The sequence below is a fragment of the Zonotrichia leucophrys genome, chromosome 1A (genome assembly GCF_028769735.1).
Source record: "Zonotrichia leucophrys gambelii isolate GWCS_2022_RI chromosome 1A, RI_Zleu_2.0, whole genome shotgun sequence".
In the NCBI taxonomy this organism is placed as follows: domain Eukaryota; kingdom Metazoa; phylum Chordata; class Aves; order Passeriformes; family Passerellidae; genus Zonotrichia; species Zonotrichia leucophrys.
In genome coordinates, this window is record NC_088170.1 from 13,903,914 (window position 1) to 13,920,820 (window position 16,907).

The 16,907-nt window shown below is 38.1% G+C and overlaps 1 protein-coding gene across 1 annotated transcript in view; it reads left to right on the forward strand.

Annotated features, from left to right (window-relative positions):
• The window catches only part of TRIM24 (tripartite motif containing 24), a 54,093-nt gene that overhangs the window by 10,391 nt on the left and 26,795 nt on the right, over positions 1 to 16,907 (forward strand). The window contains exon 2 of the mRNA XM_064700941.1: positions 10,352 to 10,470. Coding sequence (XP_064557011.1) covers positions 10,352 to 10,470 — 119 coding nt within the window. The remainder of the gene's footprint in view (positions 1 to 10,351; positions 10,471 to 16,907) is intronic.

The window sequence follows — 16,907 nt, forward strand, 5'->3', positions numbered from 1 at the left end:
TTCAGAAATGGCCTTATAGCTGGACTAGATACAAATTAGAAGCAAAGCCATGATTTGTGGTGGCTCATGTGTATTCTAGATTATTATCACGGCCATTGACACTCAACAGGGCCAAAGAGCTCTCATCAAAATAATGATTTTAGAAACCGTTTTGGCAAAATGAAGATGACTTTGCTTATGGGTATCCCAAATGGATACTTATAAACCAGCTCTTCCACCCTTTGTGCAAGAGCTGAATGTAGTCTGGATTCTTTAAGAAGCTAAATGCTAATCTTACATCTTTTAAAAGTCCATTTAGCAACAGCATTATTGTATTGTTTTCCAATCTGATTGTTTGTATTGTGTGGGCTTTTTTCCTTTTCCCCGCTCCCAGTTCCATTGAGATGAGGTCAGATTTAAAATGGTTTCTTTGGCTGCCTTTCTGACTGATCAAAATTTTTGAGAATATAGTGTAGGTGTTGTCTGGCTTCAAACTTTTGCCAGAATCACTGTTGTTCTGGCTTAAAGTTGTGGCTGGTTGGTTTTGCTTTTCATTTCTCATTATGCCAGACAAGTAGATAAGGAACCACAATGCCATGGTGGAGCCCTTGTGATTATTCCTTAAAAATAAAGGAGGAATAGAAGTACAGTCCTAGTTCATTCCCAAGCTGCTATTGGATGCCAAGTGTAGTATTTCCACAACTTCATTATCAATCCTTTGAGGCAGTGGGGTGCAAGCAGGTGGAAAGAGATTGAGTGAGTGAAGAACAGAATATCTATAAATGGCACTTACGAAGACCAGTTTTGGTGGAAGATTAATTTTCTTAGGCTTCATTCTTTGTGCCAAGAGTGTCATGCTGGGAGAGCTCCTTTGAATGAGTTGTTCTTTAGTTCTGAGAAAGTGGAGGAAACCATAGGAATACTAGATTTCTTCAGTGGGATGTGGATATCCATTCACATCAGCCAACAGGCTCTGGCTCATGGCTCAGTTACCTACTGCAGGTTACAGCAACAGAAGGAGAAACACCATGGGAACATAAGCACTATCACTGCTGGCTCTGTAACCTGCTGTTTCCTGGAAGCTGTAGGGCAGGTGTTAGAAATCCCTGTTGTTCTTATTTGATCAATTAGTTCATCTCTTCAATCCAGAAGGAATATGTTTTATTAGTTACATTCGGTAATTTTCGTATTAATACGGTGTCAGAGGAGATGATAACACTGCTTCTTAATTAATGCTGGTTCTTGCAGGCTGCATAGCCATGTGTGACTCTCACAATGCATTTATTGCTCCAGCTTGGTACTCTTAAAGCTGTGTGGGAGCTGGGAAAAGGTGGGCACTTTGCTTTTTGAACCCTTACAATGGTGCTGTGGCATACTGGGCACATGTAAGAGAAGAATACAAAGTGAGCTGGCTTTTTATTCCTGACCATCCACACCCAAAAGTGCAATCCCTGTAAGCTGCAGTATACTTGGAGGATGTTCTTCTCTTTTAATGACTAGTTTTAGAATATCAGAGGAATTTTTGCAATTGAAATGGATGCCCAGTAGTGGATAAGAGTACTATATAATTACTGGAAAGAAGTGAATGTGTTTAAGGTGTAGTTCATCTGACCAAGTGTAAACATCTGCTTTAACAAGGAGACCACTCATGACCTATTACCTATGTCTGCAATGAGGGGAACTTCATGTAATGTTTAGATGAATCCTGTTAAAGGTACTAAAACTTGGCCACACTGCAAAGAAACTTTATCCATTTTTCAGGTGTAAAATTCTATTCTGTGGAATCAGCATAATAAATCAGTATTAGTTTTGTGCTGCCATTAAGAGTTGCTTTTTCATAGATGCAAAACTCCTGCCTGCAGACAAGCTTTATTGTTAAACAGCTTTTAAATATAACATGTAGTCAGAATAGGCTGGATTTGGGAGTCTTGGTTTATATTACTTAAATGCATTGAATGGCTTGGAGCTTTACTTTTTATTCCATTAATAATGTCTTGCAGAGCACTCAGACTTATCTGATATAAACTGCAGGAAATAGGTATCTTTATTTTTTTCTCTTACTAGAGTGGGAATTTTCATCAAGTATTTTTGGTACTTTTCATAGCCTCTGTCCCTGTCCAACAGCAAGCTTTAAAAAGATAAATCGAGAAAATTTTAAAATACTGCCAGGTCAAAGTATTTGTTATAGAACAGATTTAATTGCAACACTGATTCAAAATCTACCTTTAAAAATACTCTGAATTTATTGATAAATACATAAATTCCTCTTTTTTGCTGTTGGGTATCTAAGTGTTGGCCAGTGTACTTGGATGGTAAATGTGCTATTACTGTACTGTTGTTGAAGAATATATTGAAGAGACATTAATTAATAAAAAATCTCTTCTTAGTAACAATCAGCCCTTTTTTTCTCTCTACCCTCTCACCAAACAAAATAACCCAAATAAAGGCAGAGCCTATTATTTTAAACCAACATATAATTTCCATGTTATTTTAAACATCCATTCCCTGCACAAATACTTTACGGATAAAGTTGATGGAATGTTCCATTACATTTTGCATCGCTGTAATCTGTATTTTGAGATAGTTTGAAGGAAACATAACAGAGGTCTTGATGATTTCTGAACTCTGTCCTTGAGGAGAACCTCAAAATAAATATCCATGTAGCAGAATATGGACAGATGCCACGAACGCTGCAATTAACAGGTTGATGGATCTGAATATGGGCACTTCAAGATTTTAAAGCAAGTTTTCCTTTGGAGCTACAGACTGCAGTTTGTTAGGGTGCAAAGATCTGTGTGCCTCAGTTGTGTTCTCCAGCAGGAATTTAAGATCACAGTATCAAAAATACATGGCATAGAATAAGTTGAAGGCAGGTAAGTTGAAATTCATCTGTCTGAACTAAAATATCTTCTGCCTTGCTGAATTTTTGGGATGCCTGTAATATTTTAAAAGGGCAGGTAAATGTACTGCACAATCCACAGGAGCCCTATTTCCTTCTGGAATATAGCTGGAAGCCAGGCAGGATATTACCTTCAAATGAGGTATGTCTGTTTAGGCACCTGAATTGCTCCCCTGAGGCTGGTGGCTGGCAAAGTGAGGGCCAAGAGGGAAGCTTGCCAAGTCTCTTAGGTAGTTTCCAGTTTCTGAGTGGTGAGCATATTGAGAATGGAAGCAGGCTGGTGAGGAACAGGTTGCAAGGATGCATCTGAGCAGTTGAAAAAGAGAGGGAGTAGCATGAGCTAGTCAAAGGCCTTGAGTTGGATTGTCACTCCTGTTTGGATGACATTTATAGTGAAATACTCTGAGTAAAGCCTGTTACCCACTGTTGTTCCCACTACTGCTTCAAATTCGGTTCCCTTCATATGATCCCGATTCTTAAAAGTTATTTTTGAGGCTTTTTTTACCCTCACATCTGCTCAGTGTTGATGGGAACATTAAGGTAGCTGGGGCTAAACAGAAGAAGTGGGCAAAACACTCAAGAGTGTCACATGTTGGAGTGTAGTTTTCATCCTCTCAACAAAGAATTAAAAAGAACTAACTCTTCCAGTGCCTGAGAAGGGCTTGGTTCTTTGGGCTGGGACTGGCCCTTGCTGTCCAAATTACATTCTGCTAACCTGCTATTTTTATAGCTGGGATTTCTGGGAATAAATGCACTGTACTGCCCCTGCTGAACTAACAGCTGGTGGTAGATGAGAACTCAGAAAGATGAAGAGCAGAGTATGAAATGTAGTGCTCCAAAGAAATTATTATTAGTATTGTGCTGTAAGGCAGGGTCCATCTTCATACCAGGGATTCTGACAGCAAATTTTTTTTATCCCAGTCATCTTTTTTTTTTTTTATTATCAATTATAACATGTTAACATGCTGCTATTTACGGAGAAAGGTACTAATTTCCTTGTTCCAGAAACACATGGATACAATGGACTTGAGCACTGTTGGCAAGATCCAAGAGTATCTGCAAAATGATATTTCAGTAGAATGTATAAATCTAAACAGCATTAAGCCCACTTTTAAAATGAAATACTTGGCTAATCAGAGAAAATAATGCAAGAGTATCACAGAATCTTAAACATCCTTGCATGTTATATGTCTGAATTCATCACATATCATTTGGAAATACTTGACAATTTCAGGACTGGAAAGAATGTATTCTAATTTTGATGAAAGAAATGCTCATCACAGTCAGCAGTGACAATTGGCTTGTTGGCAGATTCTGCATCATCGTTTAAGCACGTTCATTGCAAGACAGGGAGACTTTTTGTTCATCGTCTTGTACTTAAACATTGTCCATCCCACAATAACAATGTTTCCTTTTGTTAGCACTGTGACACTTCTGTGACACTTCTTATAATTGTGTTGTTGAAGAAAATGCATTGGACAGCTCTGTATGTGAATGTAAACTCTGCCACCAGAATTTCTTAAGGTATTCAGAAGTAGCTGGAGAGTCAATCCTTGCAAAATTTACAATTTTTGAAGTCTAATACATGCTATCTAAAATGCTTGAAGATTGGGCATGTATAGCAAAAACAATGAACCATTTCACAGAGCAGCTGAAATATTTTAATTCAGCTCTGCAGTGCTTTCCAAGAAAGTCAATGTACTGCAGCATAAAAACTGGCCTGTAACACTCTTCCAGAGGGGGGATTACAGCTAATAGTCTTTGTCTGGTTTTCCTTTATTTGCATTTTAAAGGATTTAAATTAATTTAAATTAACAATTAATTAATTTTAATTTTAATAAACTTTTTGCTAGATTGGTGGTGGGTTGGAATGTTTATATCTTGGCAGTAGGTGCCAATTTTCCCTTGAGATGTGCCTGCTTATTGGTTTAACCTATCTCCCCTCTACTAGCAGCAGCAGGCTGTCACAACTAGATGGAAGCAGCTTTTTCTGGAACAAACTGGTTTGAAGAAGTTGCCAATTTTGCAGCACCAGTAGTGGCTTAATGAGAAGCAAGAGGAAAGCAGTAATTATTTTAAAAATTGATTCACACATTATTTTACAAGATACTGCCTCTCAAATTAAGTTTTCTAAGTGTTTGTTCTTAACTGGGAAACATGACCTGTGTAAATATAACCTGCTTATCCTCAAACCCATGCATTTTAATGAAAAGGCTTGCAAGTATTAATGGTATCTATAGAAAGAGCAAGAGGAGAAAAGAATGTGTAGCTCACAGTAAAAACACTCTAATTTTCTGTGTAGTTGTGTAAAAAATCTTATAGCTGGTGCTGCCTTCAATCTCTGACATACCTTTTATTAGTTTTAATTAGCATGTCCATGTTTTAAACATTTTAACTGGATGTGTAACTTGCTGATAATGTTTTTTTGTTCTGAAATCTGTATGGTTAGAATTTCAACCAAAACATCGGTAAAACTGGGAAAGATTGCTGTACAAAACCCTAATTATTTATTCTGTAATGACTATGTCGTTGCAGGTAAAATTGCCAGTTGCTTCTGAGCACTCTATTTAATAAAGAGAGCTCTCTTTCAGAAAACTAGTGGGTTTTTTGACTGATTTAATCTGAAGAAAGGGAACTATTAAATCCTTCTTTTTTTAGTAAAGCACTTTGCATCTACTAACAAAAATACCCTCTTGGATCTACAAATGATCATCCAGTGGCTTTATTAAATTGGCTCTGAAACATGTTTGCAACAGTGAAGATGCAAATGAGTCAAAATTGGGGCAAAGCAGAGCAGTCTCCTCCTATTGTCTTGGGATGCTTCAGTGGTGTTGAATGCACTCCCAGGAAATTGAGTTTGGAGTTGGAAATAATACTGTATAACCTATAAATCCATTCCACTGAATGGCATGAGATGCCCTTGTGGATGCAGCATGTAACTTGTGAAGAAGCCTAAGAATGGGCCATGATTTTTCATACCTAAAATGCACTTTAGCATTCCTTGAAAGAGGCGCACATGTTATGAGCCTGAGACAGTGAGGGGAAACACTCTCCTCTCCTGGCACAGCCCCATTGAATCAATACTGCAGTCCCTAATCCAGCTCAGTGCATGGCAGCACAAATCTTTGTTCTCACAGGATAGAAATGAAACGAGCAAGTGAGCCAGCATTGCTACTTTAGTTAGCCATTGCCATGTCCTGGCCTGGTTCAAGCAGAATCTCAGTGTGACATCCCACAACTGCTTGGTTTTTGTAAGAATGCTGCTCACAAGGGTGGAGGTCTTCTCTTTTACTCCTACTTAAGAGCCACAAGGGCTTGATCCAGCTCCTTTTACAGCTGAAAAAACAATGCTCCTGATGCTAAGATCCAGCTATTGAGATGTGCTTCTGCCCAAATTAGGGGTCAAACAAGATCATACACCGACGTCCATAATACAGATTTTATTTAACATGAAATGTCAGGGAGAAAGGTAGAAAGAACTGGAAAAGAGAGCAGAAAGAGAGATCAGATAATCACCACCTATACATCTAGTGGTGTCTTTTTGATCCTTCTTCACCCTGGGCTTCTCTTGCTAGTGGTATTCTCCAGGTCTTCTCACTATTCATACATATCAGCAAAGAAACAAATTACTGCTCATTGGCTACACAGTGCTACGATTCTATTGGTTAATTGATTCCCGTGCTTCTAATGCAAATTAGTCCTTGTACTCCTCCTCTTTGTTTGAGTTGGTGGTCGATCTCCCCCTGCTGGAATTACATTTTACCAAGCCCAGGCTGATTTCAGCACAGTTGCTGAGCTGGCTTTCCTTGTGGCCCATAAATTCTGCAGTTGTGTGACAAATTCTTCTCCCCCAGCTTTGTTAACCTCCCCCTAGATCTCAGGTAACACTCAGACAACAGCCCCCCTTTATCTTATCTCAGGTTCCTGCTGTGGTGGCTTATCTTACAGTCCAAGTTTCAGGTATTTTCAGGTGGCCTCAGTGGTTGGTAGTGGTCACAGATTTCAGCTTTTCCAGAACTTGGGGTGATCTTTCTTTTGCAAGTGATCTGCATACCAGCAGTTACTTCTTTACACATATTTCCCCAGTGGGAATTTTTGTTGGGATGCATTACCCAGAATGAGCTAGCCAGGTCTCACCTCTGCCAGGCCTGGAAATAGCACTGTCCTGTCACTCCATTCTGTGCTTATCTCATGGCAAAGTCAACCTGGGGCTGTGACAATGTTTGAGACAGGCAACTGTGTTAACTCCTTACACCTGGAACAAAGGAGCAGAAAAAAATGTGGAATCTGCTCACTCACCATCCTCACAATTATAGTGATGATGATTATGAAACTCCTCCCAACTTAAGTCATATGTTTTCACCTTCCTGAGTTTGCTCCATTAAAGAGAAATAAGAATCTTATAGAATTACTTTGACTAATAGAAACTCTGGTACTTGAGGTTTTTTGGTTAAATTCACCATCCTGAGGTTGACTAAATCTGGGTTGAAACTGATTTGTGTAGCAGTCATCAATTCAGGATGATACCAAAAGCAAGTTTACCCTCACACAGTGGCAGAAGAAACCCCTGACATAAGGCTAGACAGCATAACAAATTCTAGAAAAGAAAATTCATGAAGATTTTGAGAGTTTTAGGCAAATTTTCCTTTTTTCCCCCTCTCCCATGTCACACTAGAAATTCTAAATGATTTCTTGAATAGGTAGTAGGCAATATTCTGTTGGTGAAAAGGCATGTGAAATATTTGGTTTGCCTTGATATGCTTCCTAATTTCTTGCCTCCCCTTCCTTGTATTCCATACTTTAAACTCAAGCTGACTTACAAACCCTGGTTAATGCTGCTGATCTTGTTCAGTGGCTCCAGGTTTAATCTTCAGTGGTGGTGCTGTCCTCTTCCCATCCTTGTGCTGTTTCTCATGTTGCCTCACTGTAGTCAGTAGTACATTTGGGCAGTGAGGCAGAGCAGGGGATGAAAGTAAAGCTTGGGAGAGCAGGAGAAATAAATCCATGCCTGAATTGGTTTGCCAGTCTCATTCTGTGTCTATACCCATCTCCCAAACACATGCAAAGACCAACTCAAGACACCTGTGTTGACCTTGATAAAAGGAACAGAACATCACGATGCCTGACTTGTCCAAGTAAGGGAACAATGTGTTTTAAAGAAGTAGATTGAATAATATATAAGTAGGCACACAGGATGCTCCATGTGGCTGGAACCAGTGGATAAACAGATAATGAGGAATACAGTGGCTTTTGTGGTAGCTACATAACAAGAGGCAGCAGTGAATTGTTGAATTCTTAAATTGAATTCTCAAGAGAAATTCAAGGAAAGGTCACCTGTAACTCTGGGGGCTGTCAGGGAATACAATCACCAGAGACCCCTTCACAGGACCCTGTAGGAACACAAAAGGACTACTCTTACTAAGAGGTAGATGCATGCAAATTAGTTATAGAAAAAGTGATGTATTAGCCAGGAAGTACAGTGTAATCAATATTAATGATCATAATGGAATAAATACATTTTTTGTAAAGTTTAGTGACACATCAGAGTAGAGGAAATAAGCTCTGTGCATCCAGTGTGCTGCAATAAAGAATGCCCGCTTTTTTTAGTACTTTAAATTGTGTTAGAAAGTTTCCTCCCTAGCTTATTTTGGTATCAACCCAGAGCACTGTGCTTTGTCAGGATCGAGAATGAACAGGGAGAGGGTGGTTTGTAATTGGTGGTGTTGAAAAATGTAAAAAATAGTCTTTTTTGGAAAGTGTGTAGCTTGAGTATTAGGAGATGTGTTCACTCTTGACTGTAAATTGATTTGCTTAATTACAGGAGAAATTCAGTACTTGCAGTTCTGCTAGCTACTTGACTTAGCAAAACTGAATTTCTCAATTATCCTTGCAGATGATGATATAAAAAATGTTACAAAAGTTGTAGCCAAAAAATGGAATTTGTATATCAAAGGAAACTGCACAAATGTGTATTGAAATGCAGACTGGTAAAATGGCACTTAGAGTAAAATCAGGCTCAACATCATAGCTGTGCAGATGAAAGTGAAATGCCTTGATATCAAGTGAAAAACTGCTTGCTGATTTTCCAGAATAAGAATTGCTGTAGTAAAATGGGTGGACTTTTATTACAGCACTGCTTTATACTGAGTTGCCAGTTAAATCTTGAGCATCTGTTGGAAGAATCTTATGAAAAAGTTACCTAAATCTTGCATGAAGCAATCAGAGTAAGGAATTAAATTCTTCTGCAGAAAGTGAAATATTTAATAGTTTCTGTACTTTTATATTTTATTGTAAAAATGAAACAGAAACTGCTTTAAGCCCACGCTGGTTTAGTTAAATATGCAAGTGGTGAGTTATATACTGATATTGAATTCATTAAGTTAAACAGGTTAAACAGATCTTTTTTAAGGCCCTAAATCTATGTTTCCTCACAAATGGGAGCTGAAGGTCTAGAATCTGTGTCAGTGTACACTTGCATGACTGTTCTACTGAAGGCTTTTTGCATGTGACTTCCATGTCCTAAGTGATTATTTCAGCCTAACTTAGTTTCAATTGCTTCCTTTTTTGGTTGTAATGACTACAGTAATTTTCTTCAAGCAAGATATCAGTGCCTAGCATTTACAGATTTTTCTTGGATGTTAAAAACAAACCTCAGTGCTAATAGGACATTTTTATTTTCTGCAGCTAGAAAAGTTTCTGCTTAAAAATGTTTATCTAGATATTTTCCATTTCAACCCAGTCTACTCACAGCTCAACCCCAAGTTTTGAACTTTATCATTTCCATTCTGTTGAAAAGACTAATTGTTTAACCCTTTGTGTTACTGGTTCTCAGCTTTCTTCAACCTGGAGCCTAACTATGCTTCTGTCTTAGAATTGTACCCCATTGTGTCTTGCAGAGGGGAGGAGGGAGAGAGCCCTGCTTATTTATTCCTAAGTTTTTATTACTTTCCCTTTCTTTAAGTGAATGTAGTCATGATATTAATACAGGTCAATTCTTCCTCTCTACGAGTCACCTCATTAAATCTGAATGTGCTGCATTTGTGTTCTCATGTGACATGGATCAAGGTCAGTCACGTCACACTGCTGGCATGTTTGTGTGTGTGTGTGTAATACCACTCAGTGTCCCTTATTAATATTCCACACTAATAAGTGTTTACTTTAATCCATTCTACAACAAATTGTCAATGGGAATATGTTCCCTTTATAGTAAAATGATTATTTCTTTATTAGATTAAGGCAAATTCCTTATGGCATTGAAGGAGGAAAGTGTTTGACCTTGGGTGATAGAATATGTCAACAAGTAAACATTACTTCAGTGATAAATGAGAGTTTTCTTTTTCTTGCTCGCACCTTATTGACAGGAAAGTAGTATAACATCCTTTCAAAAATATTTATCTTTGCAAGTTGTCTTTAAAATTATTTAATATATCTTAGTTTGTGCAAGCATAATCAGATTTTCTTTTTTCCCCCCAGTCGGTGTTATCCGCTGTCCAATTTGTGGTCAGGAATGTGCAGAGAGACACATCATAGATAACTTTTTTGTGAAGGATACCACAGAGGTTCCCAGTAGCACAGTAGAGAAATCAAATCAGGTAAGTGCATTAACATGTAATCAAATTAACACCTTTGGACATGTGTGCATATCCTTGGCTTCTTGCTGTGTGGCCTTTTTGCTCTTCATATGCAGACAGAACTTCAACTACTTTGACATCACATGGGGTAGCTACTCTAGAAAATCAGTTAAAATGTATGAAAATGCATGTGAAGAAGATGGTTTTGTTACCTTATACTATTTTTAATTGTTGATATAAACTTGCATCTTAATAGCAAAAGATAAAAGTAAGGAATAGGCATTAGAATGGGAATTTCTGTACTTTGGACAGGGTACTTGAAGCACTCTTTGAAGCAAAGATTTGAATAACCCTACACCAGGAGATCTAAATGGACTTTATCACATTACTGACAAAACATGGCATTAAATAGCTGGAGTCCTGTTGCCAAGGCAGAGGCTCAAAATGCTAATTGGGGAGAATGGTATATTGTAGGGGTTTCTTGTTTGTTTTCCTTATATAGGCTGCCTCTTCTTCCTTTTACAGTCAAGTAATAGCCATCTCATAAAAGTTGCTTATCTGAAAGAACAGTAATATTGGGGGCTTTTTCAGGAGGCAAGCACTAGCTAGTGTGGAAGCAATACCAAACAAATAGTCACATCTGTGTAGGATCACAGTTGAACAATCTCTGTTAGCAAAACATTGCATGTCTTCATTTTTAGCTGGTAAGGGAGTATCTCATGCATCTCTTTACTCAAGGACTTTTTATTAAACTCCAGGAAGTTACTGTAAATAATCCAGCCTCTTTGTATGTTGCTGCATTCTTCATAAGAATAATACAGTAAGGTTGCTGTATCAGTGTGGTTTGCATTCCAACTCATGCCCTAATATTTGGATGGTGGTCTCCTTTTATTTTGAAAATGCCTCTTTTTCACTTTGCCATTTTAGGGGGGACTGTGTCATTGACTCTTGAGCTGTTTGCTTCAGAGGCAGTGTCTTAGAGGTCCTTTGCTGTGCCTTCTGCTCCGTTCAGGGCTTAGCTGGAATTTGTGTTTGTGTGGGAACAGCCACATCTCTTGGGAGCAGATGGCAGGAGCCAGTCAGGTTTGTGGTTCCAGCTCACTGGCTGTTGAAGGAATAAGTGGTATCATCACCTCTGAGGAACTGAACTTGTGTCTTGCAGGCCATTAAACTGTTCAGATTTTAAGGAATTTTGAAACTGGATTTCTGAGAAATGATAGACCTTACCAGAAACTGAGCTGTGAGTTGCTGGAAGTACAAGCTGTGTTCTTGCAATGTAGGACTGTTTGAACTTGGCTTTTTTTTGGATTTGGCAAGGGGAAATGTTTGGTTTTTGTTTGTCCCCTGGGAATTGCAGGATAATATCTGAGTTTTGCAGATGGTTGTGAGATTTACATAGTCTCTCAATACTGTACCAGTAAGATTGATAAAATGAGTAGTCCCTGTTGAAAATTTGACCATAACTTTTATAGTGACTTTGAAATTAGGAAGAGAAGCAAGATAGCAAATAATGTTATGCAGAAGCAGTCCTAAATGTTTGGGGGTTTTTTTGAGAGGTGGGAGTGTCCCATAGCCTCTGCTTAGTTATATAACAAGTCTTTGAAGATGCTGCTTTGGGGAGTGGTGATAGAAATGGATTTTTCTTTTCCCTTGGGAGTAGTAACCAATTTTTTGAAGTCTCTGATGACCCCCTCTTTCCCCTCACAATATTTTTTTTGCTTCCTGCGAAAGTTAAGTGGAGAATTCCGTTCACTGAGTGGCGTGAGCATTTGTCAGGGAGGTTCTTGAAAGCATTTGTGTTTCCTTCAGATCCTTTCTAGACTTTGCTCTTACTCTTCCATTGCATATTTGTTTCTCCCTCTCCCTGACACAAAGCAGCAGGTCTGCACTTTGAAAGCAAGTCTGTTCTCAGCTAAGGTCCTTGGCTGAACTCAGCACACTTTCTTTAGCAGTTGAAGGAAGACCAGCAGACTCTGCTGAACCAGCAGAATAGGACATTCATGTGCTTTTTTGCTGACTTGTTTTTAAAAAAATGGAGCTAGATGTTTTGTTAGATGCCTGCTAACTGAGTGTGGAACTTACCTCTTGGAAATGAATGATGTGCAGCTTTCCTCATTTGAATAGATTTATTTTGGTATGATAATGAAAGTTTTTTTACATTCCTTTGTACCTTGACATAAGAAAAAACCTACACTGTTCTGTAAATGTCTCTGTTGTGGAACAGCAAAGTTAAATCAATAATAGTTAAACTGATTAGTGTACTGTCCAGGGGGGAACATTATGAGGTTTAAGGATGATACAACCTTCTAATCAGCCTGTCTTGTTTTACCTTTGGAGGAGCAAAGAGAAGAGCAAGAAAATTTGCCATTAGCATAGGCAACAGATCAGAGAAATTAAAGTAGAAAAGATACTGACACTTGCAGGAAATACTGCATCAGAGGCGATCCAAATTCTATCCAAAACTGTGGCTATTTTATAGGATTTTTTCTACTGAGATAGTTGTTTTGTCTTAGATAGTTTTACAGCTTTATTTGAATGATTAAGAAATTAGAATGGGAAGAAAGGCAAGGGTTTTTTGCAAATATAGTTGTGGCTTAGAACCACTGGCCTGTATCTATGATTAGCCTTTTATGTTGGCAGGAAGGACTGTTTTATTTCAATCCAAAAGAGACTGCAAAAGACCTTTTGCAAATGAAGTGTTTGATTGTTTCAGATTCAAAATAGTACAAATGCTAAAGCAGTTTTTAGCATACTGAATTAAAACTGCAGGAATGAATGGCATATCATGGAGCCTGGCATTGTGGGAAGAGAGAAATAAGTGGAACCCATGAAAGTTCTGTCCATCAATCTCTAATCATGTTTATCTTACCTGAGCCTGATTTGGGCAGTTCAGTACAGAGCTGGCATAGCTGTGCTTTCTAGCAGTTTCTGCTGAAAACTTCAGGAGCACAAGAAGTGAGCATGAAGAAAAAATAGAACTCGAATTCCCTAGTACATGTTCCACAAGAGCTTTCCTGGGTAGCATTAAAGGTTTTGTGCTGGCTATTAGCATAGGAAACTTTGCAAAGTAAAAGAAACTCACAGGAAATGCAGTAATTGTGTAGGTTGTGGGCAGCTAGTAAATACTTTGAAAGAACAGATGCTTTATAATTTTTTTTCACATTGTGATTTATTGATAGACTTGGCAAAATTATCGGCTTCCAAAGAGAAGTTTGAAAAAAAAATTAATTATACTTCATTCATAAGAGTGAGCAGAAAGGGGCTTCAGACCTAAGAGATGTTGCTGAAGCAAGTGCTAGGTTTGAATAAGACTAAAGGGTAGACAAGTGAGGGAAATTTAGGGACTGCAGCAGAGGAACATGGTGTATGCAAAGCCATGAAAATAAAAATGAGAAATGTGAGATTGATGCAAGAGTGAAGACCTTTGGGATAATATGGGAGTTGGTGCAGCATACTGAACCTCTAGAGCATTTTAGTCTAGGTTCTAATTCTCATAGCTCCTGTGTCCCAAACTGAATGTGTGTAAAAATATTTTTGATGGTAATAACATTTTGTATCTTTACCAGTTACTGACCTGACAGTTTAAAATATTGTACTAGGAAAGAAGAACAGCTGGGTTTTATGGGGGATGTTGGGAATTGTGATAAATGGATATGATTTGTGCTAACTAAATTGTAACTATATCAATATTTTAGAAAATAATTGTTATAAAATAATGAAGGAAAAGTATATGTGATGAATGTTACAAAGCAGATGGGCCCTTTTGGCTGATGTGAAAAACAGGATACAGGATGTAGTATTGTGATAAGCAAGATCCCAAAACAGAAACGGCCTTGGGATGAGCAAAGCTGGGACAATTCCAGGTATGGAATCTTAAATTGTGGTTTTATCTGTCAAATAATAAGGCTTATTTGCAATATAATGGTTACTTATATAACACAAGCTTAGTGTGCATGTGCAACTTGCCAGGTTATTCAGAGGGCAGTGAGGAAGATGATGAGCCTTCCTCTGGAAAGACCACCAACAAGCCAGGAGACCCCCCAGCAACAATGGAGCATGTGCTATGCAGTAGAGTGATGTAGAGTTCAAGAACTGAAAATAGGAGGAGATTTATGGAAATTTATTGATGGATATGTATTAGCATACAGTATAGAAGTGTAGCTTGGATTCCTTTGTTTCCTACATGAGGCAGAGTGAGAAGCCCTCCCTGTACCCCAATTGGTTTTGCTTATGCTTTACATGAACCTTAATCATACCACATTTTTATATGCTTGATTATATTTTATAGATAAACTTGATTGTATTCATTTATATAAAATTGCTGTTCAATTAAAACTGTTGCTAGATTCAATTTTGTTGCTTATTTATTAGACATATAGAACTTCATTCATAACAGGAATGTAGTAACAAGGTATCAGCTTAGATCTGATACTAGATCAAGATATTAGGAAAGCAAGTCTGACTGCCAGAGGTGATTAATAGGGAGAATTTAGAACAATAAGTTTCTTTAAGTTTGTATGGTGCCAGAGGAACACTGTGTGTGTTTATTGTGCTTAAACAGTTAATAAAAGCTGGACCTGTGACCAAAACATCTCTGAAAGCCAGTGGTTTATGGAGGCGGGGGACAGGCTCAGGAAGAGTCACAATATGCTCATGTGATGTGGATATTGATGGGATGGTGGGGTAAGAAGGATTTCATGCATTTTGAGCTGTCAGTACATGGGTCATATTGGGAATTACTTATAGTCTCTTCAGTGATTTTTTTATGTGCCAGGAGATAGTTGTGTCACTATTGGCATCAGTGAGTTTTGGATCCAGTGGGGGGAAAGCATTGCATCTCATTTCCATTGGTGAAGTTTGGAGTTCACTGAATATTCATCTGGACTTTGCTCTCTTCCTTTGAAACCTTTGCTTGATTATTTAATCTCTTTAATACTCAGAGTGTGTTTAATTGGAAGAGTGGTTACTTATTACAGGAGCTGAGAAAACAGGTCTATTACTACAGCTCTTGCAAGTAAATGTGTTTTTTCTGCCATAAAAGCTTGTGTATTTTCTTAAAATAGTACTTACCTGCAACATGCTGAGTAATTTCTGCTTTCATTAAATTTGACTGAAGGCTGAATGAACACTTCCTGGGGTTATAAATACTAGAACTTGTAACTGAATTAAATGTAATTACAAGGAAAACTCAATTAAAAATAAATGTCTGTCTGACCAGAATAAAGGCTTCTAGGTTAACTAAGGAGAGTTTTCTTTGAAATCACTGAAACACTGCTTGTGTGAGTCACAAAAATGAGTTTTAGGTTTTGTAAGTGCATAACAAATATTTGCAGTAATGATACTTCCATATGCTTTAGCTGTATGGCTTAATGTAATAACTAGGAATTCTAGCAAAATCCAGCCTATATCTGAAAATGCATATTTCAAATCAGGAGTGGATAGGAGCAAATCTGATGCTACCCAGAAGACATTGCTGTTTTGACAGCCTGAGTTATGATGTCTATGGAAAGCTTTAAAAGTCTGTCTCCTGTCCACGTGGTGAATTTGAAGTGTGTAAAGGTGGAATATATATTTTTGATACTACAAAGGAAGAGTTTGGATTTTTTTGGCAGCACCTGATGATTGGTTGTTGAATCACAATTTTCATCTCATTCCACATACAGCAGGTCAAAGGAGTTAAAAAAACTCAAAGAGAAAATAGATGAAGCTCTTGGAATCTAGGGAGAATTAATAACTTCAAACATTCTTTGAACTTACCTAAATGTCCTGGCATGTTCATCTGCCTGATTTTGCTAAAGGTGATCTGGAAAAGGTGTTGTGGGGAGTTTGGTTGGTTGGTTTTGCTTCTAATTTGGTTCCTGCCTCTTTCTCTCTTTCTCTTTCTCTCTTTCTCTCTCTCTCTCTCTCTCTCTTTCTCTCTCTCTCTCTTTCTCTCTCTCTCTTTCTCTTTCTCTTTCTCTCTCTTCTCTTCTCTCTTTCTCTTCTCTTTCTCTCTTTCTCTCTCTCTCTCTCTCTTTTCTCTCTCTTTCTCTCTCTCTCTCTTTCTCTCTCTCTCTTCTCTCTCTCTCTCTCTCTCTCTCTCTCTCTCTCTTCTCTCTCTCTTCTCTCTCTCTCTTCTCTCTCTCTCTCTCTCTCTCTTCTCTCTCTCTTCTCTCTCTCTCTTTCTCTTTCTCTTTCTCTCTTTCTCTTTCTCTCTCTCTTTCTCTCTTTCTCTCTTTCTTTCTCTCTCTCTCTCTCTCTTTCTTAGAGAATGCCTGAAAGACCTTTCTGTTCTTTTTCTCTGCTTATTTTGTTTTTAGGGCTGGTTTTTTTAGACTAGAAAACCAAATATCCAGTATGTAACTCTCCACTCTGACCTTCAAAAACATGTCTGGGTATCTGGGGGCACAGCACAATCTCACCTCTCTGGCCACAAGACTGATGTGAAAACTTTCTTGTGCTGCCTGTTCAGTTCACTC